The sequence below is a fragment of the Chiloscyllium plagiosum genome, chromosome 31 (genome assembly GCF_004010195.1).
Source record: "Chiloscyllium plagiosum isolate BGI_BamShark_2017 chromosome 31, ASM401019v2, whole genome shotgun sequence".
In the NCBI taxonomy this organism is placed as follows: domain Eukaryota; kingdom Metazoa; phylum Chordata; class Chondrichthyes; order Orectolobiformes; family Hemiscylliidae; genus Chiloscyllium; species Chiloscyllium plagiosum.
Genome location: NC_057740.1, coordinates 1 through 26,656, shown reverse-complemented (window position 1 = coordinate 26,656; position 26,656 = coordinate 1). Strand labels below are relative to the sequence as shown.

General features: G+C 44.1%; 1 protein-coding gene across 1 annotated transcript in view; it reads left to right on the top strand.

Annotated features, from left to right (window-relative positions):
- Window positions 1-26,644, top strand: part of plppr3a (phospholipid phosphatase related 3a) — a 129,981-nt gene extending 103,337 nt beyond the window's left edge. Inside the window, exons 6-8 of the mRNA XM_043720758.1 lie at window positions 17,357-17,414; window positions 20,613-20,786; window positions 24,571-26,644. Coding sequence (XP_043576693.1) covers window positions 17,357-17,414; window positions 20,613-20,786; window positions 24,571-25,863 — 1,525 coding nt within the window. The 3' untranslated portion in view covers window positions 25,864-26,644. The remainder of the gene's footprint in view (window positions 1-17,356; window positions 17,415-20,612; window positions 20,787-24,570) is intronic.
- The last annotated feature ends 12 nt before the right edge of the window (window positions 26,645-26,656 follow it).

The following is a 26,656-nucleotide window of genomic DNA, read 5'->3' as shown; positions in this document are numbered from 1 at the left end:
GGGGAAAAAAATCATGTGCATTTCATTCTCAACCGTTTTAAAGTCTTGAAATCGCCTTGAAAATTCACCATGCAGTGCTTCTAACATAGATGAGTACCTGTGGAGGTGATCAGCTGAAGGTGCGGCTTCCTTCAGTGTTGGCAAGTGGGTGAGAATGTTGTCCTCCATTTGGCTTGAGAGAAGCTGCAACTTTCTCATAAAAGCCATCACCGAGTTGTACATTTCATGCACAAAAAGGCCCTTGCACTGCAATTTCACATTTAGTTCATTCATAAGTGCAGTCACATCAACAGCAAAGGAGAAAGTGAGGACTGCAGATGCTGGAGATCAGAGCTGAAAATGTGTTGCTGGAAAAGCGCAGCAGGTCAGACAGCATCCAAGGAGCAGGAGAATCGACGTTTCGGGCATGAGCCCTTCTTCAGGAATCCAGGAGAATCGACATTTCGGACATGAGCCCTTCTTCAGGAATGGGAGAAGAAGGGCTCATGCCCAAAATGTTGATTCTCCTGCTCCTTGGATGCTGCCTGACTGCTGCGCTTTTCCAGCAACAACACTTCCTGATGTATAATACAATGCAAAAATACCAATTTCTGTTCAGGGTCAATTTCTGTCACTTTATCCTGCATTCTCTTTAAGAGTCCAACATTTTTTCCCATTAGATTTGGACAACCATCCGTTGTCACACCCACCAGCTTGTCCCATTTTAGTCCCAACGTGTCCAAACATGCATTTACCTCCGTGAACAAAGCAGTTGTTGTTCCTTTCATTGACTGCATGGCTGCCAGCTCCTCTGTGATTTTAAAGTTCGTAGTTATCTCACATACGAAGATGAGTAGCTGGGCTGCGTCACGTATGTCGCAGCTCTCATCCAAGGAAAAAAATTCAAAGTTGACCACTCTGTGCTGCAGCTGAAGCTCCAGATTTTTCACAATGTCCCCAATCCTTCTTGTTACAGTGCGTCGGGAGAAGGGCATATTCTCAAATGCCTCCTTTTTCTCCGGGCATATTAGTTCTGCAGAATCCAACAAGCACTACTTAATAAACTCTCCATCAGAAAACGGTTTACTGTTTCTGGCTATTTTGTGGGATATGACATAACTTATCTTAACGTGAGTTCACATTTTGAGGGCTAGCCTGCAAGCATCATTTTTAGCTGTTCACGCATGCACATACATGTGCATGTGCGTCCATATATAAATAAAAAAAGCATCCTTTTCAAAACAAAAGCAACACAGTTGTATTGCGTAAATACCTTTTCATTTATGTTCTAATTTAAGATTGACCTCATGCGGGCCAGACAAGAACGATCAAAGGGTCGGATATGGCCCGCAGGCCGTAAAATGCCCAGGTCTGCTCTAAAGAGTTGTTATTTGTTAACCAGGCTGGTATGGGGCAAGCTCTCAGATATACCCTGCAATGAGGAATGGATAGTAGAATTCCATACAACATAGAACAGTACAGCACAGGAAGAGGCCGTTCGGCCCACAATGTTGTGTTGAACATGTTGCTAAATTAAACTGATCTCTTCTGCCAGCCCTTGGTCCACATCCCTCCATTCCTTTCATATTCATGTGCTTATCTAAAAGTCCCTTAAACAGTCCAACATATCTGCCTCCACCATAACCCCGGCAGTGTGTTCCATGTCCCTATTACTCTTTGTGTAAATAACCTGTCCCTCACATCTCCTTTGAACTCTCACTTTAAGTGCATGCCCCATAGTTTTAGACATTTCAACTCTGGGAAAAAGATTCGGACTGTTAACCCTACCTATGTATCTCATAATTTTATAGACTTCTATCAAGTCTCCCCTGATGCTCTGCTACTCCAGAGAAAACAGACTGAGTTTTTGTAGCCTTCTCCATATAACTCATATCCTGTGATCGAGGCAACCTCCTGGTTCTTCTGCGCCCTCTCCAAAGCCTCCACATCCTTCCTGTAATGTGATGACCAGAATTGAACACAATACTCTAAGTGTGGCCTAACTAATACCTTATAAAACTGCAACATGACATCCTGACTCCTGTAAGGAGAAAGTGAGGACTGCAGATGCTGGAGATCAGAGTCAAAAAGTGTGGTGCTGGTAAAGCACAGCAGGTCAGGCAGCATCCAAGGAGCAGGAGAATCGACGTTTCGAGCATAAGCTGATGAAGGGCTTATGCTCAAAACATTGGTTACCCTGCTCCTTGGGTGCTGCCTGACCGGCTTTGCTCATTCTGACTCTTGTACATAGTTCCCCGACCAATAAAGGGGAGCATGCCACACACCATTTTTACCATCCTATCTACTTGCGTGGCCACTTTCAGGAAGCTATGGACTTAGAGTCATAGAGATGTATAGCATGGAACAGACCCTTCGGTCCAACCCGTCCATGCCAACCAGATATCCCAACCCAATCTAGTCCCACCTGCCAGCACCCGGCCCATATCCCTCCAAACCCTTCCTATTCATATGCCCATCCAACTCCTCTCAAATGTTGCAATTGTACCAGCCTCCAACACATCCTCTGACAGTTCATTCCATGCACGTACCACCCTCTGTGTCTCTTTTATATCTTTCCCCTCTTGCCCTAAACCTAAGCCCTCTAGTTCTGGACTCCCCGACCCCAGAGAAAGCACTTTGCCTATTTACCCTATCCATGCCCCTCATAATTTTGTAAACCTCTATAAGGTCACACCTCAGCCTCCGACGCTCTGGGGAAAACAGCCTCAGCCTGTTCAGCCTCTCCCTATAGTTCAAATCCTCCAACCCTGGCAACATCCTTGTAAATCTTTTCTGAACCCTTTCAAGTTTCACAACATCTTTCCAATAGGAAGGAGACCAGAATTGCACGCAATGTTCCAACAGTGGCCTAACCAATGTCCTGTACAGCCGCAACATGACCTCCCAACTCCTGTACTCAATACTCTGACCAATAAAAGAAAGCATACCAAACACCTTCTTCACTATCCTATCTACCTGTGACTCCACTTCAAGGAACTATGAATCTGCACTCCAAGATCTCTTTGTTCAGCAACACTCCCTAGGACCTTACCATTAAGTGTCTAAGTCCTGCTAAGAATTGCTTTCCCAAAATGCAGCCACCTCGCATTTATCTGAATTAAACTCCATCTGCCACTTCTCAGACCATTGACCCATCTGGTCAAGATCCTGTTGTAATCTGAGGTAACCCTCTTCGCTGTCCACCACACCTCCAATTTTGGTGTCATCTGCAAACTTACTAACTGCACCTCTTCTGCTCGCATCCAAATTATTTATATAAATGATAAAAAGTAGAGGACCCAGTGGCACTCCACTGGTCACAGGCCTCCAGTCTGAAAAACAACCCTCCACCACCACCCTCTGTCTTCTACCTTTGACAGTGCCACCATGTTAGCCAACCCCCAGTCTTGCACCTCACCTGTGTCTATCGATGATACAAATATCTCAGCAAGAGGCCCAGCAATCACTTCTCTCGCTTCCCACAGAGTTCTCGGGTACACCTGATCAGGTCCTGGAGATATATGCACCTTTACCCATTTCAAGACATCCAGCACTTCCTCCTCTGTAATATGGACATTTTGCAAGATGTCACCATCTATTTCCCTACAGTCTGTATCTTCCATATCCTTTTCCACAGTAAATACTGATGCAAAATATTCATTTAGTATCTCACCCATTTTCTGCGGCTCCACACAAAGGCCGCCTCGCTGATCTTTGAGGTGTCCTATTCTCTCCCGAGTTACCCTTTTGTCCTTAATGTATTTGTAAAAACCCTTTGGATTCTCCTTAATTCTATTTGCCAAAGCTATCTCATGTCCCATTTTTGCCCTCCTGATTTCCCTCTTAAGTATACTCCTACTGTCTTTATACTCTTCTAAGGATTCACTCGATCTACCTTGTCTATACCTTACATATCTTTTCTTCTTTTTCTTAACCAACTTGAACCCCAAAATCCCACTATATGTCAATACTGTTCAGGATCCTGCCATTAACTTTATATTTTACCTTAACATTTGACCTTCCAAAGTGCAGCACCTCACTCTTACCTGTATTAAGCACATATGCCATTTCTCCGCCCATATCTGCAACTGATTTATAATCCCTTTATCTTTTGACAACTTTCTATCAAATTCACAACTCCCCCGATCTTTCCTTCAATTACTCCTTCAGTCTGACAATCTAACTGTACACTCGTATCAGTACGGTTTGGAAGGGAGCTAATCAGATCTGTGTCAGTGCACTCAATAATAATCCAGCTAATCCCACAAATCCAAAAGCAAAACCTGGCATGTGCTGGAAATCATAAAATAAGAGATAAAGAAGATGGGACTATTCCACAAGTTAAGCAACATCTGTGGCGAGAGAGAAACATTTAACATACCAGGCCAATGATCTAAAAGATGGTAACACATATTAGCAGAAATTAGGTTATTCAGCCCAGTGATTCTGCTCTGCTGTTCAATCATGGCTGAAAAGTGTCTCAATCCCATTTTCCCACTTTCTCCCTGTAACCCTTGATCTACTTGACAATTAAGAACCTATCTCCCTCAATCTTAAATATATTCAAAACCTGACCTCCAGAGCCTTCTGTGGCAATGAATTACATAGATTCACCACTCTCTGGCTGAAGAAGTTTCTCCTTAACTCCATTCTCAACAGTCTTCCCTTTAGTCTAAGGTTATGCCCTTGGGTCTTAGTCTCTCCTAAGATTGGAAACATCTTCCCAACATCCACTCTGTCCAGGCCATTCAGTATTCTGTGTGTTTCAATTAGATTCCACCCCCACCCCCCACTTCATCCTTCTGAATTCCATTGGGTATAAACCCTGAGTCCTCAAACATTCCTCATGTTAAGCTTTTCATTCCTGGGACCATTCTTGAACACATTCCAGGGTCAGTGCATCCTTCCTGAGATATCGGGCCCAAAACTGTACACAATACTCCAAATGTAGTCTGACCAGAACTTTATAGAGCCTCAGAAGTACATCTTCGAGGAGAAAGTGAGTCTGCAGATGCTGGAGATCAAAGTTGAAACTTTATTGCTGGAACAGCACAGCAGGCCAGGCAGCACCCAGGGAACAGGAGATTCGACGTTGCGGGCACAGGCCCTCCGTCAGGAATGAGCAGAGAGTGTTCAGCAGGAAAAAATACCTCCCTACCTTTTATCTTCTCCTGCTGAACACTCTCTGCGCATTCCTGAAGAAGGGCCTGTGCCCGAAACGTCGAATCTCCTGTTCCCTGGATGCTGCCTGACCTGCTGTGCTGTTCCAGCAATAAAGTTTCAACTCAGAAGTACATCCCTGCTTTTATGTTCAAGTCCTCTCAAAATAAATGCCATCATTGTTTTTGCCTTCCTAACTACTGCCTCAACCTGCAAGTTTACCTTGACAGAATCCTGGACTAGAACTCCCAAGTCTCTTTGCGCCTCAGATTTCTGAATTTTCTCCCATCTAGAAAATCGTCCATGCTTCTAATCTGACGACCAAAGTGCATGACCTCACACTCTCCCACGTTGTACTCAATCTGCCACTTCTTTGCCAACTCTCCTAATCTGCCCAAATCCTTCTGCAGTCTCCTGCCTCCTCTATGCTACCTGTCCCTCTACCTATCTTTGTATCTTCTGCAAATTTAGCTAGAATGCCCTCAGTCCCTTCATCTAGAGTGGAAATGTATAAAGTGAAAAGTTGTGGAGCCTTGCAGAACACCACTTGTCACCAGCTGCCATCCTGAGAAGGACCCCTTTATCCCCACTTTCTGCCATCCATGCAAGCACCTTGCCTCTAACACCATGGGCCCTTATCTTACTCAGTAGCTTCCTGTGTGGCACCTTGTCAAAGGCCTTCTTGAAGTCCAGGTTAATAACATTCATTGGCTCTCCTTGGTCTAACCAGCTCATTACTTTCTCAAAGAATTCTAGCTGATTTGTCAGGCATGACCTCACCTTGATGAAACCATGCTGACTTTGGCCTATTTTACCATAAACTTCTAAGTATTCAGAAATCTCATCTTTCACAATGGATTCCAGAGCCTTACCCATGGACAAGGTTAGGCTAATTTGTCTGTATTTTTTCATCTTTTGCCTTTCTCCCTTTTAAACAGGGGTATCACGTTAGTGATTTTCCAGTCCTCTGGGACCCTCCCTGATTCTAGCGATTCCTGAAAGATCGTCACTACCTCTACAGCTATTTCCCTTAGGACTCTGGGATGTAGTCCATTTGGTCCAGGTGATTTATCCACCTTCGGGCATTCAGGTTTTCTAGCACCTTCTAGATGGCCACTATACCCAGCTCTGCCTCCTCACTGTCTTGAATTTTTTGGATATTACTTTTGTCTTCCACTGCGAAGACTGATACAAAATAGTTATTCAGTTCCTCAGCCATTTCATTGTTCCCCACTACCATCTCTCCAGCGTAGAAATGGAAGAGTTTTAAGCCAGTAGAAAGGAGAGAGAAAGCAGGAAGAAAATAAATCTGTGATATGTTGCAGGCCAGGGGAGATTAAATAACAAAAGACTCATGATGTAGCTGTCAAAAGGAGTGCTAGTGGATATCATGAAGAAACAGGGGTTGTGTCTGAATTACAGTATAAAAAAGTTCTTTAGGAAGTGATAAAGAAAGAAAGCAAGACAAAGAGTATCCCAGCATAGGTAGACTAAAACAGTAGAATTTAAAATAAAGTCCTGTTTTTCCAATATATCTTTTGGTGTTGGACATTAACCAGACAATGACATAGTTAATCGTAATGTTGGTATGAAGAGGCTATAAGTGGTCATTAATTGGCCACTTGAGGGCTTTAATTAGCAATGGAGCAGGAAAACCAAACTTGGGGCTTCCTACCCAAACCGTAACTTGGTGGTGGGAAGGCAGTGTGTGTATCTGTAGAATACGCAACATGCTGTCTGGAAATGTGGTGGAGGCAGGTTCAATTGGGCTGTTCAAGAAGGAATTTGGTCTTTTTTGGATAATAGTGATGTGCAGGGACTTTGGAAAAGACAGGAAATAAAGTGCAGACATAGTGGGCTCGATGCCTTCCTTCTGCACCATAATAATTCTGTGATTCTGTGCCACAATGCCTATCCACCCATTACCTTCCCCCGCCTCCAAAGCCCACCTCGGCCACCACGTTCTCCGATTCTCGGGAGGAGGTGAACCCACCCATAGATCAAGATGGAGACAGAGATTAAGATCCAAAGTTTTGGTGAACTTGATGCTGCTGCCTACCCTTTCCCCATGGCAAAAGTGAGGACTGCAGATGCTGGAAACCAGAGTCTAGATTAAAGTGTTGCTGGAAAAGCACAGCAGGTCAGGCAGCATCCGAGGAGCAGGAAAATTGATGTTTCAGGCAAAAGCCCTTCATCAGGAAAGGGTGAACTTGATGCTGCTGCCTACCCTTTCCCCATTTAAGGTGGTCGCTTTTTTTCTGTGATTTTGTTAAAAACTGATTTCAAAATATCACCACAAAGGGCTAGGACTATCCACTCTGTGAATTCTGGCCCACCTGTATCCTCGATCCTCCTCTTCAGAAGTGAAAGGAATGATTAAAAGGCAATGGATGCAGTCATATAAAAACTACAATCAATCCATTGCTGACTAAAGGATAGACATTGGACAAGTTGGAGGGTTGGTGACCACAATTACATTAATATAGGCATTAACCATTTGCATGGACTTTTCAGGTAGTTTAAGTTTAAAATGCAGCAGTTTGGATATTATGAATTAAACAAAGAGGAGTATACCTTTGTGACAACTAAGAATGGTTCAGTGATACCAGAGGATGAAATGGGCACTTGATACAGAGTGCAGATTAGAGTGGTGCTGGAAAAGCACAGCAGGTCAGGCAGCATCCGAGGAGCAGGAAAATCAATGTTTCAGACAAAAGCTCTTCATCACTGTGAAGGCAGCCTCAGGCTCTGTGGCTGAAGTTTTAGGGAACACGTCCATGGGTCTTCCTCCTCCTCTTGTGGTCCATCTTTCATGGGCAAGGTAGCTCAGTAGTTAGCATTACTGCCTCACAGCACGAGGGACCCAGGTTCAGTTCCAGCCTTGAGTGACTGACTGTGTGGAGTTTGCATGTTGTCCCCATTTCTGCTGGGTACTCCAGTTTCTTCCCATAGTCCGAAGATGCAGAAGTTCTTTTGGCAGATACCAGACTTTCTTGCCCTATTAAATGCCCCCATCCCGTCTCCAAATTTGCTGCTTGGCAAAAGTTGATCCAGCATGCCTTGTGGTGTCGACTCCTCAATTGCAATTCCTCCTGTGTCCACAGTCAGTGATGGCCAATTTCACAAGATACCAGTCATAGACAGCTGTAGCCTGTTATTAGGCGAAAGTGAGGACTGCAGATGCTGGAGATTAGAGTCAAGATTAGAGTGGTGCTGGAAAAGTACAGCAGGTCAGGCAGCATCCAAGGAGCAAAAGTCCTTCATCAGGAATGAGGCCTCTGAACAAAACTGGGGGACACAGGATAGCAGGAAAACCTCAGCTGCCACCAACTCATGACTATCAGCAATAAGTCAGATCGAAGGGAAGAGTGTACCCTGACAGCTTGGAAACACAGAAACTAGAATTTTGCTAGAATTTTGTGATGTATTGAAACATTTAACAACAAGAATAGAGACTCACACCAAATTATAGACCCTCAGTCTTGACGTGAGAGCAGCAAGGAATACAAATGCTGTAATTAGATTAAATTCTGGTTGCCAGATGAAGTGAATAGAATATCAAGCAGCTGGAAGCTGTGTATTTTAAAATATATTTGAATTCTTCCTGAATTTTAAGTTCTTTTGGCAGAGAGGAAAGATCTAACGGAATGATTATAGCACACAATCTGTCAAAAAGTCAGCAGGGAAGGTGTGGAACAGTCAGTGTTGAAACTATAATCTTAGAGATACCACCTCTGAGATCTATGATGAAGAGACTAAGTATTTAACAACTGGAATATTTTATTTTCATAAAGAGCTAATGGTACTGGGATTTGGAACATTAATTTATGAGGAGAGAAAGCAGCAATCTGGTTTGTATTCCCTTGGGTTTTGAAGATTCAGGATGATCTGATCGAGATATTTATTGTATTCCCTCTGACAGATAAAGAGAAGTAATTCCTTCTCATATGGAAATCAAGAATGAGGGGACTTAATCCGAAAATCGGAGCTTAGGAGTGAAATCACTCAAAAATGAACCCAAAATTTGGAATTATCTCCCCTAAAAAACTGTGAACTTTGGAGTTCAGTTGGGAGCTTTCAGAACCTGACATTAATAGATTTTTATCACATAAGGGATATGGAAATTAGGGAGGTTAACATGTCAATGCCCCATGATGGAAATGATTGGTGGAACAGGCATAAGGAGCTGAAGGGCCTACTCTCGCTTCCAGGTTCCTATTTAAATTTTAAATATTATTTAAATATTATTTCTTGGATGCTGTCCAATGTTTTTGAGAAATTATTTTTAAGAAGCGATGTTTTAAATAACTGGAAATGGGCTGAACTGCCTACTGCTGCTCCTGCTCTCTATGACTGAGTCTGTTTCAAAAGCATTTGGAATATTGTGAGCAGTTTTGGGTCCTGTACCTGCAGACAGATGTGCTGACTCTGGAGGGAGACCAGAGGGGGTTTACGATGATGATCCCGGGGTGAAGGGTTTGTCATACGAGGAGCAGTTGGGTTCTAAACTCAATGGAGTTTCGAAGAATATGGGGGGATTTGTTTGAAACTTACAAAATACTGAGAGGTCTGGATAGAGTAGACATGGAGATGTTGTTTCCACCAGTAGGAGAGGACATATGAACATAAGAAATAGGAGCAAGAGTAGTCTGCTGCACCGTTCAATAAGATCACGGCTGATCTTTTTGTGGATTCAGCTCTACTTACCCACCTGCTCAGAAACCTCAAAATTCCTTTCCTGTTTAAAAATGTTTCTTTGCCATAAAAGCATTCAACTGAGGTAGCGTCAACTGCTTCACTGAGCAGGGAATTCCACGGATTCACAACCCTCTGGATGAAGAATTTTCTCCTGCAGAAGAGGGGTAGCATGGTAGCTCAGTGGTTAGCACAGCTGCCTCACAGTGCCAGGGCTCTGGGTTCAACTCCAGCCTTGGACGACTATCTGTGCGGAGTTTGTACATTCTCCCTGTGTCACATGGGTTTCCTCTGGGTGCTCTGGTTTCCACCCATAATCCAAAGATGTGCAGGTTAGGTGTATTGGCTACATTGCCCATTGTATTTAGGGATGTGTAGGTTAGGTGCATTAGTCAGGGGTAAATGCGGGGAATGGGACTGGGTGGGATACTCTTTGGAGAGTCAGTGTGGACTTGTTGGGCCAAATGGCCTGTTGCCACACTGCAGGGTTTCTATGAATCGATAATTCAACTCAGTCCTAAATCTGCTTCCTGCTTATTTTGAGGTGATGCTCATAGTTCTAGTTTCACCCACCAATGGAAACAGCCTCCCTGCTGCAATCTTACCTATTCCCTTCATAATTATATGTAAGAGACTGGGACCCGAGGGCTCAGAATAAAGGGACAACCCTTTAGAGCTGAGATGAGAAAGACTTTCTTCAGCCAGAGGATGGTGAATCTGTCGAACACATTGCCCCAGAAGGCTGTGGAGGCCAAATCATTGAGTGTATTTAAGACCAAGATGGATAGGTTCTTGATTAGAAAGGAGATTAAAAGTTTGGGAGAAGGCAAGAGATTGGGGTTGAGAAACATTACAGCCATGATTGAATGGCAGAAAAGACTCAGAGGGTCGAATGGCTTAATTCTGCTCTGTCTTATCGTCTTGTGGTCTTACAGTATACTTGGATGGATTTTAGAAAGCTGCAAAACATTTCTCAAGTAACCTGAGATTCTTTAGCAAGCTTATTATTTTTATTATCTGCATTATGCTTGTTATGCTTATTCAATACTTGTCTTGTGCAGCAGGAAAATTGGGAACTTGCCCCGGTTTCATTTTGAAGCATTCATTATTTTTGGATGTGGCGTTTTTCTGCCCTCATTAACACTTGTAGTCAGCTTGCTCTGAGAAGAATTTCCACTATTTTTTCATATAGGGATACTTTGAAAGAATAGTCCTAGCCTACATATCTCAGGGGGTTACGGAGGTGGAGTAAATGGAAGTGCTGGTGTTGCTGACTCAAATGTCAACGTTAGTCAGTTAGGAGTGATGAGTTTTTAAAAATTCTTCTTTCACAGACTAAGCTCACATTAAATTGCTCATCCCTGATAGCCCAGGCAACAGTTAAGAGTCAACTACATTGCTACGGGGTCTGAAGTCACGTGTAGGCCAGACCAAGTAAGGATGGCAGATTTCCTTCCCTTAAGGTGAATGGTGAACCCAATGGGTGTTTGTAGTAATCACAATAGCTACACATTGGCTGTGATGTTTCCACCAGTGGGAGAGATTAGGATCTGAGGGCACAGCCTCAGAGTGAAGGGATGACCATTTACCGACATGAGGAGGAATTGCTTCAACCAGGTTTATGTTCCAGGTTTTCATTTAATTCACATCCCCACAATAATGGTGGGATTCAAACCCACATTTCCAGGACATTAGTCTGGGTTTCTCACTTACTACTCAAGTGATATTACCACTACGCAACTACAGCAGGGCTGAGTTTCAGGAAGGGTAAGGGAAGTAGAGATTCAGATAGGTCTGGATTAGGAGGCCAGCCCAAGAATACATTAGAATGCAAAGGCAACAGAGGGATGAACAAGGGCTTCAACTGCAAGTGAGCAAAGGCAGGCTGGAGGTATGTGATGTTATGGAAATGGAATTATGTTTTTTATGAATATTTTTGAGAAAGTTACCAAAAAGATTGACGAATGCAGTGCAGTGGACGTTGTTTATTTGGGTTTTAGTAAGGCTTTTGACAGGGTTCCACATGATAGATTAATTTGTAAAGTTAGGCCACATGGGATATAGGGTGAGCTTACCTGTTGGATACATAATTGGCTTAATGGCAGGACACAGCAATGGTGGAGGGTTGCTTTTCGGACTGGAGCATCTTTCCCTAGGGATCGATTCTGATTTCTCCTTTGTTTGTCATTTACATATAAGAATATAATAGGCATGGTTAGTAAATCTGCTGTCGACACCAAAATAGGTGGCACAGTATACATTGAAGAAGGTTTTCTTAGATTACAAAGGGATCAACTGGGTCAGCAGGCTGAAAAATGGCAGATGTAGTTAATCTGGATACTGTATTGCATCTTACTACAACAAACAAGGTTTGAGTTATAAAGAAAGGCTGGATAGGGTAGACTTTCTTCACTGCAGCTCAAAGGTTGAGAGGCGACCTGATAGAAGTTTATAAAATACGGAGAGGTATAGATAGAATTAATAGTAGTTATCTTTTTTCTTAGGATGGGAGATTTCAAGATTAGAGCGCACATTTTTAAGATGAGAGGAGAGAGATTTAAAAAAGACATGAAAGGCAATTTTTTTTTACACAGAAATGTGGAATGAACTTCCTGAGGAAGTGTTGAAATTGGGCACAGATACAATGTTTAAAAGACATTTGGATAGATACATGAATAGGAAAGGTTTGGAGGGATATGTGCCAGGAGCAGGAGTTTGGGACTATGTTTAGCATGGACTGGTTGGACCGAAGGGTCTGTTTGTGCTGTATTTTTCTGCTCTTGTCAATGGGCTCAGCTCAGTTAAATGCCAGGACTGGAATGGTTTGATTCAGTCTTAGAAAATTACCAGGAAGCAGGAGTGAATGGCTCCATTGAAGTAAGACTCAAGAAAAATGGCTTCCGTTTTTCCAACATTTGGTTGGAGGAAATGCCTGGCAGCCTACTCCTGCTCCTATTTCGTATGTTCTTATGTCAGCTGTAAACTTTTTGACTGATGGTAATGATGATGGCACAGTTTAAGGGGAGATGAATAATATGTGAAAGATTGAACGTTTAACAAAATGAGATGCAGGAGGAAAGTGTCGATAGATGGTCAGTAGTTTGTTGGCAATAGGGTTGACGGAACAGCAAGTGGATCTTATGGTTAGGATGAACTCATAAGATTGTGAGGGGAGGTAGAAGCTACAGAAAGGTAAGTGTTCAAACCTTGGGCAATGGACAACATTAGAAGAGATTTGGTCAGATCAATTCAGAGTAGAGGCCACTGACCTGCAATGTTGAATAATGGACTGATCCACATGAATATGATGGGTAGATATTCAGGCCACCTAATAAGAGACATTTGAGATTGATTGAGAATCCTTTGCCTTGTGACCTATTTAATTGGTGTTTTGTGTCATCTCATTTGGAGCCCACATCTGTTCTCTTGTTTCTATTTGGCAGTGAGATCCAGCCTTACTTCAGTATGAATAGTAATCATTCCATTTGCGTATACAAGCCAGCAGTTTAATTATCATATACACTGCTAGCTGTTTTCACATTCAGGCTGAGTCAGCAATTTGGCAGAGAACAGGGCCTGTATTAAGAAAGAAAATTGATTTCCTTTTGAGTTCTCATTCAGCCAAAATGAAAGCGGTAACAATGAAAACTCCATTAATGAACGTATATGCTGAGCTACAGTCATGGTCACTGAGGTCAGTGTAACATTGCTCAGTGAATGTGCTTAATGTTTAACCGCCCCAGGATAGTGCTGATTCCTCCACACACTTGTCAGGCTTCTACATAACTACAATTCAGTGCTCTAACTCAATAAAGGAAATCATTTGAAGATATCTTTTTGAGCTAAATCGCTGGTGAAGTGTTTTTCCTCCCTGATGAGTCCTCCCTGAAATTTAAGAATTTAAAGGAGCAGGGAGATGTCTCAGCCATCATGGAATGTGGCCTGGGCCAGCTTGAGAAACCAGCAGCAATGTTTCAGAAACAAAAACAGCAGTTGATGGCAAAGTTCAGCAGATCTGGCAGCATCTGTGAAGAGAAATCAGAGTTAACATTTCAGATTCAGTGATCTTTCCTCAGAACCCAAGAGCTGGAGTAGCTCTTGAACCTGAAGTTCCAGGTTACCCACAAGCAGGGCCTTGGGCAGGGTACAACATGGCCCCATGTTTGGGTTCTGGGAGGGCCCGATGTGTTCAAGCTCATACTGGGGCCATGATATTGTGTGTGGGCTCCAAACAAGGATAATAGAAAGCAAAGGACTGCAGGTGCTGGAGGTCCTGCTGGGTCCACTGCTTTTCGTAATTTATATAAATGATTTGGATGTGAACATAGGTATGGTTAGTAAGTTTGCAGATGACACTAAAATTGGAGGTGTAGTGGACAGCGAAGAAGGTTACCTCAGAGTACAAAGGGATCTTGTTCAGATGGGCCAATGAGCCAAGGAGTGGCAGAAGGAGTTTAATTTAGGTAAATGTGAGGTGGTGCATTTTGGAAAGGCAAACAGGGTAGGGCTTATACACTTAATGGTAAGATCCTGGGGAGTGTTGCTGAACAAAGAGATCTTGGAGGACAGGATCATAGCTCCTTGAAAGTGGAGTCTCAGGTAGATAGGATAGTGAAGAAGGCATTTGGTATGCTTTCCTTTATTGGTCAGTGCATTGAGTATAAAAATTGGGAGATAATGTTGTGGCTGTACAGGACATTGGTTAGGCCGCTTTTAGAATATTGTGTAATTCTGTCTCCTTCCTATCGGAAGGAAAGGGTTCAGAAAAGATGTACAAGGGCATTGGAGGGTTTGAGCTATAGGGAGACGCTGAAAAGCCCAGAGCTATTTTCCCTGGAGCATCAGATGCAGAGGGGTGACCTTACAGAGGTTTATAAAGCCAAGAGGTACATGGATAGGGTAAATAGACAAGGACTTTTCCCTGGGTTGGGGGAGTCCAGAAGTAGAGGGCATAGGTTTAGAGTGAGAAGGGAAAGATATAAAAGGGCAACTTTTTCACACAGAGGGTGGTATGTGTATGGAATGAGCTGCCGGAGGAAGTGGTGGAGGCTGGTACAATTGCAACATTTAAAAGATATCTGTTTGGGTATATGAATAGGAAGGGTTTAAAGGAATTGGGCCAGGTGCGAGCAAATGGGACTAGATTAATTTAGGATATCTGGTTGGCATGGGCAAGTTGGACTGAAGGGTCTGCTTCATTACTGTACATCTCTACGACTCTCTGGCTGTGTTACTGGGGGCAAAGTCAATGTTAGAAGCAGAATTCATCCTAACTATTACCTGCTGCAAGTAAAATCTCACTGGAAATCATGGACAGCCTGGTCACAGTCAGTGACCCAGATCACTCAGTTTAACAGCACTGGGAACAGAACACTGTTAGAACTAGAGTGAAACCCCACTTCACCTTCTCCTTTGTTATATTGAATGTACGTGCAACATGATATATAATATTTAGACATTTCTGGGAGTGAAGAGTCAGAGTCATGTAGCACAGAAATAGACCCTTCAGTCCAACTCATCCATGCTGACCTAAACTAATCTCACTCACCTGCATTTGGCCCATATCCCTTGAAACCTTTCCTGTTCATGTACCTGTCCAAGTGTCTTTTAAATAAATGCATCCACCACTTCCTGAGGAAGTTCATTTCACGTATAGAAGATAGGAGTAGGTGGAGGCCATTCAGCCCTTCGAGCCTGCTCTGCCATTCATGACGATCATGGCTGATCATCCAACTCAATAGCCTAATCCTGCTTTCTCCCCATAACCTTTGATCCCATTCACCCTGAGTGCTATATCTAGCCATCTTTTGAATACATTCAATACTTTGGCATCAACTACTTCCTGTGGTAATGAATTCCATAGGCTCATCTTCTTTGGGTGAAGAAATGTCTCCTTATGTCCGTCCTAAATAGTCCACCCGAATCCTCAGACTGTGACCCCTGGCTCTGGACACACCCACCGTCGGGCACATCCTCCCTGCATCTACCTTGTCTCGTCCAGTTAGAATTTTATTAAATCTCCAAGAGATTCCCCCCTCTCTCGTCTGAACTCTAGCGAAAATGGTCCTAACTGAGTCCATCTCTCTTCATAGGTCAGTCCCGCCATCCCCGGGATCAGCCTGGTAAACCTTCGCTGTACTCCCTTGAGAGCAAGAGCATCCTTCCTCACAAAAGGAGACTGAAAATGCACACATGAACCATCCTGTGTGTGAAAAAGTTACCCTTCAAGTCCCTTTAAATCTTTCTCCTCCCAGCTTAAAAATATGCCGCTAAGTCTTAAACTCTCCTATCCCACGGACTAGACCTTTATATTCACGATGTTGTGCCGAACATTTGTCCTAGCTTAAGCACCCATCCATGTACCTATCCAATTGCCGCTTAAAGGTCACCAATGATTCTGACTGCCACTCCCACAGGCAGCGCATTCCATGCCCCCACCACTCTCTGGGTAAAGAACCTACCCCTGACATCTCCCCTATACCTTCCACCCTTCTAAAGTGAGGTGACCAGAATTGCACACAGTACTCCAAATGTGGCCTAACCAAAGTCCTGTACAGTTGCAACATCACTTCACGACTCTTGAATTCAATCCCTCTGCTAATGAACGCTAATACACCATAGGCCTTCTTACAAGCTCTATCCACCTGAGTGGCAACTTTCAAAGAGCTATGAACATAGACCCCAAGATCCCTCTGCTCCTCCACCTTACTAAGAACCCTACCGTTAACCCTGTATTCCGCGTTCTTATTTGTCCTTCCAAAATGGACAACCTCACACTTGACAATCCCAGCCTATTCAGCCTCTCCCTATCACTAAAATGCTTCACTTACAGCAACATCCTTGTGAATCTTTTTGAACCCTCTCCAATTTAATAATATCCATCTCATAGCAGGGTAACCAGAACTGCACACAATATTGTAAAAGTAGTCTCACCAATGTCCTGTACAACTGCAACATGATGTCCAAACTCCTGTACTCAGTGATCCAAGCTCTGAAGGCAAGGGTGCTAAATGCCTTCTTAACCATCTACCTGAGACATAACTTTCAAGGAGCTATGTACCTGAACCCCTAGGTCTCTCTGTTCGACAACACAACCCAGGGTCCTACCATTAACTATATAATTCTTGCCTTTGTTCATTGTATCAAAATGTAACACCTTGTATCTATCCAAATTAAATTTCGTCTGCCACTCCTCAGTTCATTGGTCGAATTTCCCTTTGTTATCTTAGATAGCCTTCTTCATTGTCCACTATGCCACCAATCCAGTTCTGAGGAAGAGTCATTGGATCCGAAATGTTAACTTTGATCTGTCTCCACAGATGATGCCAGACCTGCTGAGCTTTTCCAGCAATCTATTTTTGAGCCACCAATTTTAGTGTCATCTGTAATCTTATTAAGCTCCTAGCTTCTCATCCAAATCATTTATATAAACGAAGGGGAAGAATTGCAGACTGGAGAGGTATACTAACAGGCAACAGAGTGCTTCTTGAGTGTATAATACCAATTTCTGTTTGTTCCACAGGAAAAGCTTCCCTTCCCAGCATGCTACAATCTCCGCCTTCGCTGCAGTCTACATCTCGGTGAGTGCCTCACCCCCAACGCTGAACAATCTGCCAATGGGAATGAGGAAACTTTGCTATGCAATTCTAACATTTACTTTCATCCTAATTCCTACAGAATTAATTACTTTCACTTTACATAAGAACTTGAATGTCTCAGACCTCTCTAAGCTCTTATAGTCTCATCATCCTCTCTTACTTCAGTAGAATTTCTCTATTGCCAGACATTCTCACAATATTTCACCTGACCACTCCCAATCCATGCTGTAAAGTTTCAGATCTCAAGGATTCCCTCAGCACAGAAGTATTGGCCAACTCCTTAAATAGTCCCAAGGTTTTCAGCTCAGAGGTGTGTCAACACTGTCCAAGATGTAATAATGCAATAGCATAGCCCCAGGGTGGAGTGATCAGATTAGTGAAGTATCCGTGAATGTGCAGACGAGGTGGATTAAAAACTGGTGGCATGGTGCCTCAGTGGTTAGCACTGCTACCTAACCAAGGACATGAGTTCAGTTCCAGCCTCAAACAACTGTCTGTGTGGAGCTTGCATATTCTCCCTGTGTATGTATTTCCCACTGTCCAAGGATGTACCGGTTATGGTGGATTGGCCATGCTAAATTGCCCATAGTGTCCAGAGGTATGCAGGCTAGGTGGGTTAGCCATGGGAAATGCAGGGTTACAAGGTTAGGGTAGGGGTGGAAGTTCCTCTTCGGAGGGTCAGTGTGGACTCAGTAGGCCAAATGACCTGCTTCCACATTGTGGAGATTCTGTGATTATTTCATAGTTGGCTTTCATCAACTGTCATTCCCTGTACTATTTGGCCAGACTCTGGAATACTGCACCTTTAGAAAGGACAGATTAGTGTCGGAACAGGGTACAGCCAGGGTTCACCAGAGTGAAACCAACACAACAATAATTTTATATTTATTTATTGTCGATAACATGACAAAATGTCCTAAAGCACTTTGCAGAAGCATTATAAAGTAAAATACAAGCCCAATTCATGAGGCAATATAAAGGTAGGTGGGTAAACATTTGCTCAAGCGGTTGGAATTTAAGAAACTTCTTTAAAGAGGAAAGAAAAGTAGGAAGAAGGAGGGTATTCCAGACTTTGCCACCAATGATGGAGTGATTTTAAAACTAGGGATGTGCAAGAGACTAACATCAGACAAGTGCAGATAATTTGAATGTTGTAGGTGGATTACAGAAATAGGGAGGACAAAATTACACAGGGGTTTGAAAAGAAGGTATGCGTTTTAAGACCAGAACACTGCTGACCAGGAGTTAATGTAAGTCAATATCAGGCAATCAGTGATTCAGACTTGGTGTGAGTAAAAATGCAGACAGCAGAGATTTGAATGACTGGGAGAAAGTGAGGACTGCAGATGCTGGAGATCAGAGTCAAAGAGTGTGGTGCTGGAAAAGTACAGTCAGTCAGGCAGCATCTGAGGAGCAGGAGAGTCGATGATTCAAGCAGAAGCTCTTCATCAGGAATTCCTGTTGAAGAGCTTTTGCTTGAAACATTGATTCCCCTGCTCCTCGGATGCTGCCTGACTGGAAAGTAACCAAGTGGTGATTGGAATTAGTAAGTGTAAAGGTAAAGGTGTGAATGAAGATTTCAGTCTGCAGTTAGATCAAGCATAAATGAAAAAGATAATGTTACACAGTGAAAATAGGTGCTCTTACTGACAGCGTGGATATATAGTTGGTTGGTCACTTTGTGGCAGAATCAAACATAACACCCAGGTTACAAATAGTCTGATTTATTATCAGACTGTTACAGTAAAGCCTAGGGATAGAGTTGACAGCTAGGGAACATAATTTGGATTGGGAACGCAAGGCAGCAGCTTTGTAATTCCCATTATTACTTGAGAAGATCTCTTCTCATCCATTGCAGCATGTCGAATAACCAATCTGATAATTTAACAACAGTGAAGGAATCAAGAGAAAGGGTGGTGAGAGAGAGCTTAATTATACATGTGAAAATTACACTGTGTGTTTGGGCAAGTGATGGAAAGTAGGAAGGTTTCCAGGATCTTGGTTTAGGAGCCCAGAAGGAAAAGCCAGTGAAACTAGTGAATGAGAGATACTGGTCAAACTCATCTTACCTGTTTCAAAGTGAAGGGCCATTATGACCAATATGTCATTTAAGAAACATTTAAACATGTCCATGGATGGTATAGGTATGGAGGGATATGGACCAAACTCAGTCAAATGGGACCAGTTTAATTGTGAAATTGGGCAGCATAGGGACGTTGGGCTGAAGGGCTTGTTTCCATGCTGTGGACTTCTATGACTCTACTTCCAAGTATTTTTTACTGTTTTTTTCCCCTGTTTAGTAGTAATAGAGCCAATTGTGAGTGAAACTCTGACTGCGATTCGTTTGAAGTGGAATCAATTAAGCACAGTCTCACTGAACTGGGCATTACTGCAGGTGTGTCAGAAGGAGATGAATTTAAGCTTAGCTTTGTCACAGCTTAGTGTAGGAAACAGGCCCTTCAGCCCAACAAGTCCACACCGACCCTCTAAAGAGTAACCCACTCAGACCCATTTCCCTCTGACTAACGCACCTAACACTCTGAGCAATTTAGCATGGCCAATTCACCTGACCTGCACATCTTTGGACTGTGGGAGGAAACCCATGGAGACATGTGGAAAATGTGCAAACTCCACACAGGCAGCCACCTGGGGCTGGAATCGAACCTGGGTCCCTGGCACTGTGAGGTGCTAACCACTGAACCACCGTGCCACCCCAGCCACAGTTCCTTCTTGTACCTTGGGCTTGGGAGGTTAAGTTGGGAGTGTCTACATTTGGCTCGTATTCTTAAGGGACTTGAAGGTTGAGGGTCAAGCTGATCAAAGTACTTCCAACATGAAAAGGATTTTTTTGTGTCGATTTTTTCTGTAAGGGCAGAAGCAAGAAGAACAGGTCATAATCTTAACATTATTGCTCAGCTAAATAGGAAGACAGTAAGGAAGCACATTTTTCACACAGAAGCATGTTAGGAATGAGAAATTCCCTTCACTAAAAATGAGTAGCACTGGGGCATTTGGGGCTTTCAAGACTGGATCGATAGATGTCAGACAAACTGGGATATCAAGGGATTTGGAGCTCAGACATGCAAATGGAATTGAGAAGCAGATCAGCCACGACTTGACTGAAAGATGGAACATGTCAACAAAGGACTGAACAAAATCTTTCCCATATTTATTTTTCAGATGTACTTTAACTCAACGATATCCGACTGCACCAAGCTCCTGAAGCCAATGCTGGTGTTTGCCTTTGCAATTGCTGCAGGTATTTGTGGCCTGACACAGATTACACAATACAGGAGCCACCCCATCGATGTATATGTGGGCTTTGTCTTTGGGGCAGGAATTGCTGCGTACCTGGTGAGTGATGAAGTGATGGGCCAAGCCTATCACATACTCATGTAAATACTGAATTGTGCTAATGACGAGGAGAAAAATGTACCTGGGGATGGTGAATGTCTGCAAGACGTCTCTCACTCTGTCAGTAATGGGCCCCTGCCAAAGTTACAGTGGGACATCAGTCGGCCCTCTGAGCATGTTCATCCCTCTGTAATTTCAATGGAAAAACTAAAGAACATCTAAAGTGGAGGAAAAACTTAGCATTTATACAGCATCTTTCAAGATCTCTGGACCTGTGGCATGGTGACTCAGTGGTTAGCACTGCTGCCTCACCGCACCAGGGACCCAGGTTCAATTCTAGCCTCAGGTGACTGTATGGAGTTTGCACATTCTCCCTGTGTCTGTGTGGGTTTCCTCCTGGTGATTCAGTTTCCTCCCACTGTCCAAAGATGTGTGGTTTGGGTGAATTGGCCATGGGAAATACGTACAAGGTTATGGTGATAGGGTCAAAAACTGGGTCTGGGTTGGGATGCCTTTTGGAGAGTTGGTACAGACTCAATGGGCTGAATGGCCTCATTCCCTACCATGGGGATTCTATATTGTGATAGAATACCAAAGAATACCAGAATACCAAAGCAGCCTCTTTGCTCTCTTTCAAATCCTGGCATTAGAGCTTTCAGGTTCATTGGAGAGGCCAGATTTGTTCTCGATTTATAGCTCATTCAAAAAGTGGCATTTTATGGAAATGTCAGCCTAGATCATGTGCTGAAGTCTCTGGAGTGAGACTTGAACACATTATCTTCAGGCTGAGAAGGAGACCCCTACCTGTTGAGAACTCGAAGGAACTGCAGATGCTGGACGGCAGAAACAACAACAGAAATTGCTGGAAAAGCTCAGCAGGTCTGGCAGCATCTGTGGAGAGAAAATGGAGTTAAAGGTTCAGGTCCAGTGACCCATCCTCAGAACTGATGGCAGCTAGGAAAAGGTTGTTTTCCATTGAGAAATGACTGATATCAAACAAAGCAAAAGGCAGTAACCCCAATCAGGAGAAGCCCCATTTGTAAGACCTGCCCAACGAAGCTGAAAAGTAAACTTTGAATTGATTACCATCAGAGTGTCACTAATGATAGTGCGCATAGTTAGTGATAATGGTCCATAAAGTTGCCCCAGGGGCCAATCAATATCGAGACTATGTGCCACTATTTACAGGTCAATTACAATTGATCTTTTTTGTCCAATTTATAGCTATGTCCTTATTGGGTTAATGTTGTGTATTTTGATTAAGCGTAACCCACCTTCAGGCTGTTTGACTGATTGTTCATTATCAAGGCATTTTCCAACTCTGTAAAATCAATACAAAACATCAAAATGTGGACACTGTCTCCCCTACAACCAACGATTCTGACTAATTAGGCATCAAGAGACATTAACAGTATCTGATCATCAAAGTACGTATATTTCAAATCTCGGCTTCACTCCTTCACAATCAAATTATCACAATCAGACTTAATATCCTTCCAGTTTTCCCTGCAAGTGATGTATCTTTTCTGTTGTGCATCAGTTATGAAAAGACACATTTTAACAATATTTATGTCCCACCACATCGAGTCATAGAGAAGTACAGCACACAAACAGACCCTTTGGTCCAACTCATCCTTGCTGACCAGATATCCAAACCTAATCTAGTTCCATTTGCCAGCACTTGGCCCATATCCCTCTGAACCCTTCCTATTCAGATACCCATCCAGATGCCTTTTAAATGTTGTAATTGTACTAGCCGCCATCACTTCCTCTGGAAACTCATTTCATACACACACCACCCTCTGCATGAAAATGTTTCCCGTTAGGTCCTTTTTTATACTGTTAGGAAATATAGTCATTATATTAGAGGTGAAATTGTTCTTATTTTAGCTAACCAGGGATAGGAATGTGCTCTTCCAGGACATGTTTAGCAAAGCCAATTAAAGAGTAAGGCTTTCTCTTCTCTGTCTCAACACCTTCACTTCATTCCCACCCTCAGAATAGCACTTGCAAATTATGCCAGTCTGCTATTATTTCGAATTTCCCATTTGAGCTGTCCTGTAGATTTTATGAACAAGACCAATGAGTCACTGATGCAGTCACTGGGTTGCAAATAGAATCCCTATAGTAGGGAAGCAGGCCATTCAGCTCATTGAGTCCAAAGAGCATCCCACCCCTGTAACCCTGCATTTCCCGTGGCTAACCTACCTAGCCTGCACATTCCTGAACACTATGGCAGTTTAGCATGGCCAATCCACCTAACCTGCATATCTTTGGACTGTGGGAGGAAGCCCACGTAGACACGGGAAAACGTGCAAACTCCACACAGACAGTCACCCGAGGCCGGAATCGAACCTGGGTGGCTGGTGCTATGAGGTATCAGTGCTAACCACTGAGCCACCGTGCCACCCCCGTGTGTTCAATTCTTAAGTCGATTCACAAATCAATTTACCTACATGTTGGAACACAATTAAGGTTGAGGTAGAGAGATTCTTGATCAGTCAGGAATCGAGGGTTACGAGGAAACTGGAAAAGTGGCAGTGAGGGATGTCGAATCAGCTATGCTGCTGTGGGATGCCAGGTTTGGGAGACCAGGCAGCCTATACTCCTGTTCATATTTCTTCAGGCCTCATGGAAAGTTTCAAGGGGCCATCCGCACCTACAATCTTTTACAGAAGAACAGTGAGCAGGAGTAGGCCATTTAGCCACTTGAACCTGCTCTATCATTTCATGTGATCATGGCTGATCTCACCGCAGCCTCAACTCCACTTTCTTGCCCGCTTCACACAATCATTCAGTCCATTGCTAATTAAAAATCTGTCTATTTCCTTCTTTAAGGGTGGGAATTCCAGATTTCCCAGAGAAGAACGTTCTGATTTCATTCCCAAACTGTGTAATTCCAGCTGGAAAATCAAGGAGCCCTTTTATTCTGGACTCCCTCCACTAGAGGAAATTATTTCTCTGTATGTACCCTATTAAACCATTTTCTCACTGTCAGAATCACCAGTGTTACAGTACAGAAGGAGGCCATTCGGTCCATCGTGCCTGTACCAGTTCCTTAAATGAGCGTCATTGCTTAGTGCCGATCTTCTGATTTTTCCCCAGCCCCTTGCATGCTATTTTTATCCAAATAATCATCCAATGGTCTCTAAAATGTCTCAATTAAGCAAAACATTTTAAGAGAGGGACAGCACAGTGGCTTAGTGGTCAGCGCTGCTGCCTCACAGCACTAGAGACCCCAGGTTTGATTCCACCCTCGAGTGACTGTCTGTGTGGAGTTTGCACATTCTCCCAGTGTCTGTGTGGGTTTCCTCCGGGTGCTCTGGTTTTACCCCACAATCTAAAGTCATGCAAGTTAGTTGTGTTGGCTGTGGTAAGTTGACCATAGTGTCTAGGGATGTGCAGGCTTGGTGGATTAGCCATGGGAAAAGCAGGGTTATGGGTATAAGGTAGGGGTATGGTTCTGGGTGGGATGTTTTTCAGAGGGTCAGTGCAATCTCGATCAGCCAAATGGCCTGCTTCCACACTTTAATAATTCGATGAAATAATGGCTTTGTCTCTTGAACCACAGTCAGTGCAGAAGCCAAGTTTTGCAACAGTTTCTCGTGTATTTATACCTTTTTAAGGTAATTGGGATAAGCACCTCACAACTTCCAACAGTAAGAAAAGGTATGGTTTCACATCTCCCACACAAGCATTGCCTAATTTCAAAGTTGCAAACACTGTCAGTCACAAGTTGAATTATGCTGGCCCCTTATTTTTTCCTGTATATATGTTTTCACAGGGGCTTCATGCTGTGGGGAACTTCAAGGCCTCAGATGATGCCACCCCAATGAAAGCTTCTCCCAAGAGTGGCCTTAGGCCCCTGGCTCATCTCCGCCATGATTCGGTTTACCAGCAGAGTAAGTCCCTGAGCACGGACGAGCTGAATCCACAGCCCAGACTCGAAGGCCTAGAGCAGCACCTGGCACAGCGGGAGAAGAACTCCTTGAACAGCCTGAAACGGGCCAGTGTTGACGTGGAGCTGCTGGCGCCTCGCAGCCCAATGGGCAAGGAAAACATGGTGACCTTCAGCAACACGCTGCCACGGGTAAACACACCGAACCTGGATGAGGCCGCTCGCCGACACATGACCATTCATGTCTCCATGGACGCCTCCCGCTCCAAGCAGCTTATCTCGCAGTGGAGGCAGAGGCCGGTGGATGGCCTGGCCTTGGACCACGACCCTAACATCAGCCAGTCACAGCCACAAATGAGGGCTGCTCTGGAGCTGAGGGCTGGAGGCTTTGAGCAGGAGGAAGTGGCACCCTCCTCCCTCTACCCCACGGTGCAGTCCAGGGCCACTGAGAGAGGTGGGGCACGGGTCCTGATCCAGTCCAGAGCAGGCACCTCGCAACTGGTCCACATCCCTGAGGAAAGCCAGGCGAGTGTCAGCACCTCCCCGAAAGGTAACTCAGCTCGGGCCAAGTGGATGCTGCTGGCGGAGAAGGGAGGGATTCCACGGGCCCAGCCCCAACCCCGCATCATGCAGGTCATCGCCATGTCCAAGCAGCAGAGCACGGTGACGGTAACACCGAGGCACTCGGAGACCTCCAGCAGCTCAGAGTCTTCGCAGTACAAGTCACCCTCAGACCGGGACTCATCCAGCATCGTGACAGTGGACGCCCACGGCTCACACCCAGTTGTGCATGTCTCCTCAGCCAATGGCGCCGCAGGGCCCTGGGAGTGGAAGTCGCCACAGGCTGGTGAGGCCTACGAGCTGAACGACCTCAGCAGGGACTACCGGAGCTACCGACCCGCCAAGAGCGGGGGCAGCGCTGGAGGAGTATCACCCGGATCCTCGGCCAGTGACCTGGAACATGAAGACACTCGCTTCTGCAGCGTTGCCACGATCAACGTGGCAGCAGCCGAGAGGAGCGAGACCAACTCGGAGAGCCTGACCGTCGGCTCCAGCCGGGACTCGACATTAAGGAGGAAACCCAACCCGGCTTTCCTAGTTGAACGGGAAACCAGCACAGACAGCGACCAGGAGGCTTACTACAAGAAGCTTCAAGCCAACAGGAGATTTAAAGACTGACCTGGACCCTCCTAGAGGGGCATTCCGTTCCTGAAACAGCCCGGATACCAACTCCCGACAGTGCTTAGCTGCTGAGAATTGGTTATCCCTTATCCCCACATTGAACATGATGGGAGAAATAAAACAGTCTTTGCAAGGAGATCTCTTTTTTTGCCTCCATTTGCAATACAATTCTGTTCTTCAAAACTGATTTTGTTTGCAGTTTGAAGCCTTTCCTTGACTCAGAACAGCTGGGAATACAGATCCAGATTGAAACTTCCAAGGCCCTACATATGATGTTTTTCAGATCTTTTTTTTAAAAAAAGTTGTATTTACTCACACCTTTCCTGCCCTCAGGAGGTCCCACAGCACTTTGGAGCGAAGTGATTGCTTCAGAGACAAAGATGAATGGGCCATTTCAATTTGCATGTTATTTGTGTTGTTATGTATTCCAGCCTTTTGGAATTGTAGTCTTGTATTTAAGTTTGTGGTTTGAAATTGGTTAATGGTTAAAGAAGCAAGAAGTGAGATTAGTGTCTTGTGTGGTTGACCCTAATAGTGTAATCTGTTGCTTGTGACTGTTTAATATGTTGGTCAGCATCCTGAGCCAGGAATTGTACTTTATAGAAGATATGGACAGTAAGCAGTGCCAAATGGTACCAACCCTTTGTGTTGGATTGAACCTGCAGATATTTTCATTGTATACAAGATAGCTGGGTGTTATGATCTTTTCATTGATGTGATTAATGATTGTAAGCAGGCAAGCACAGTGATCTCGCATGACCTGCCAGGAACAAGCAGCAACTGCATGGTG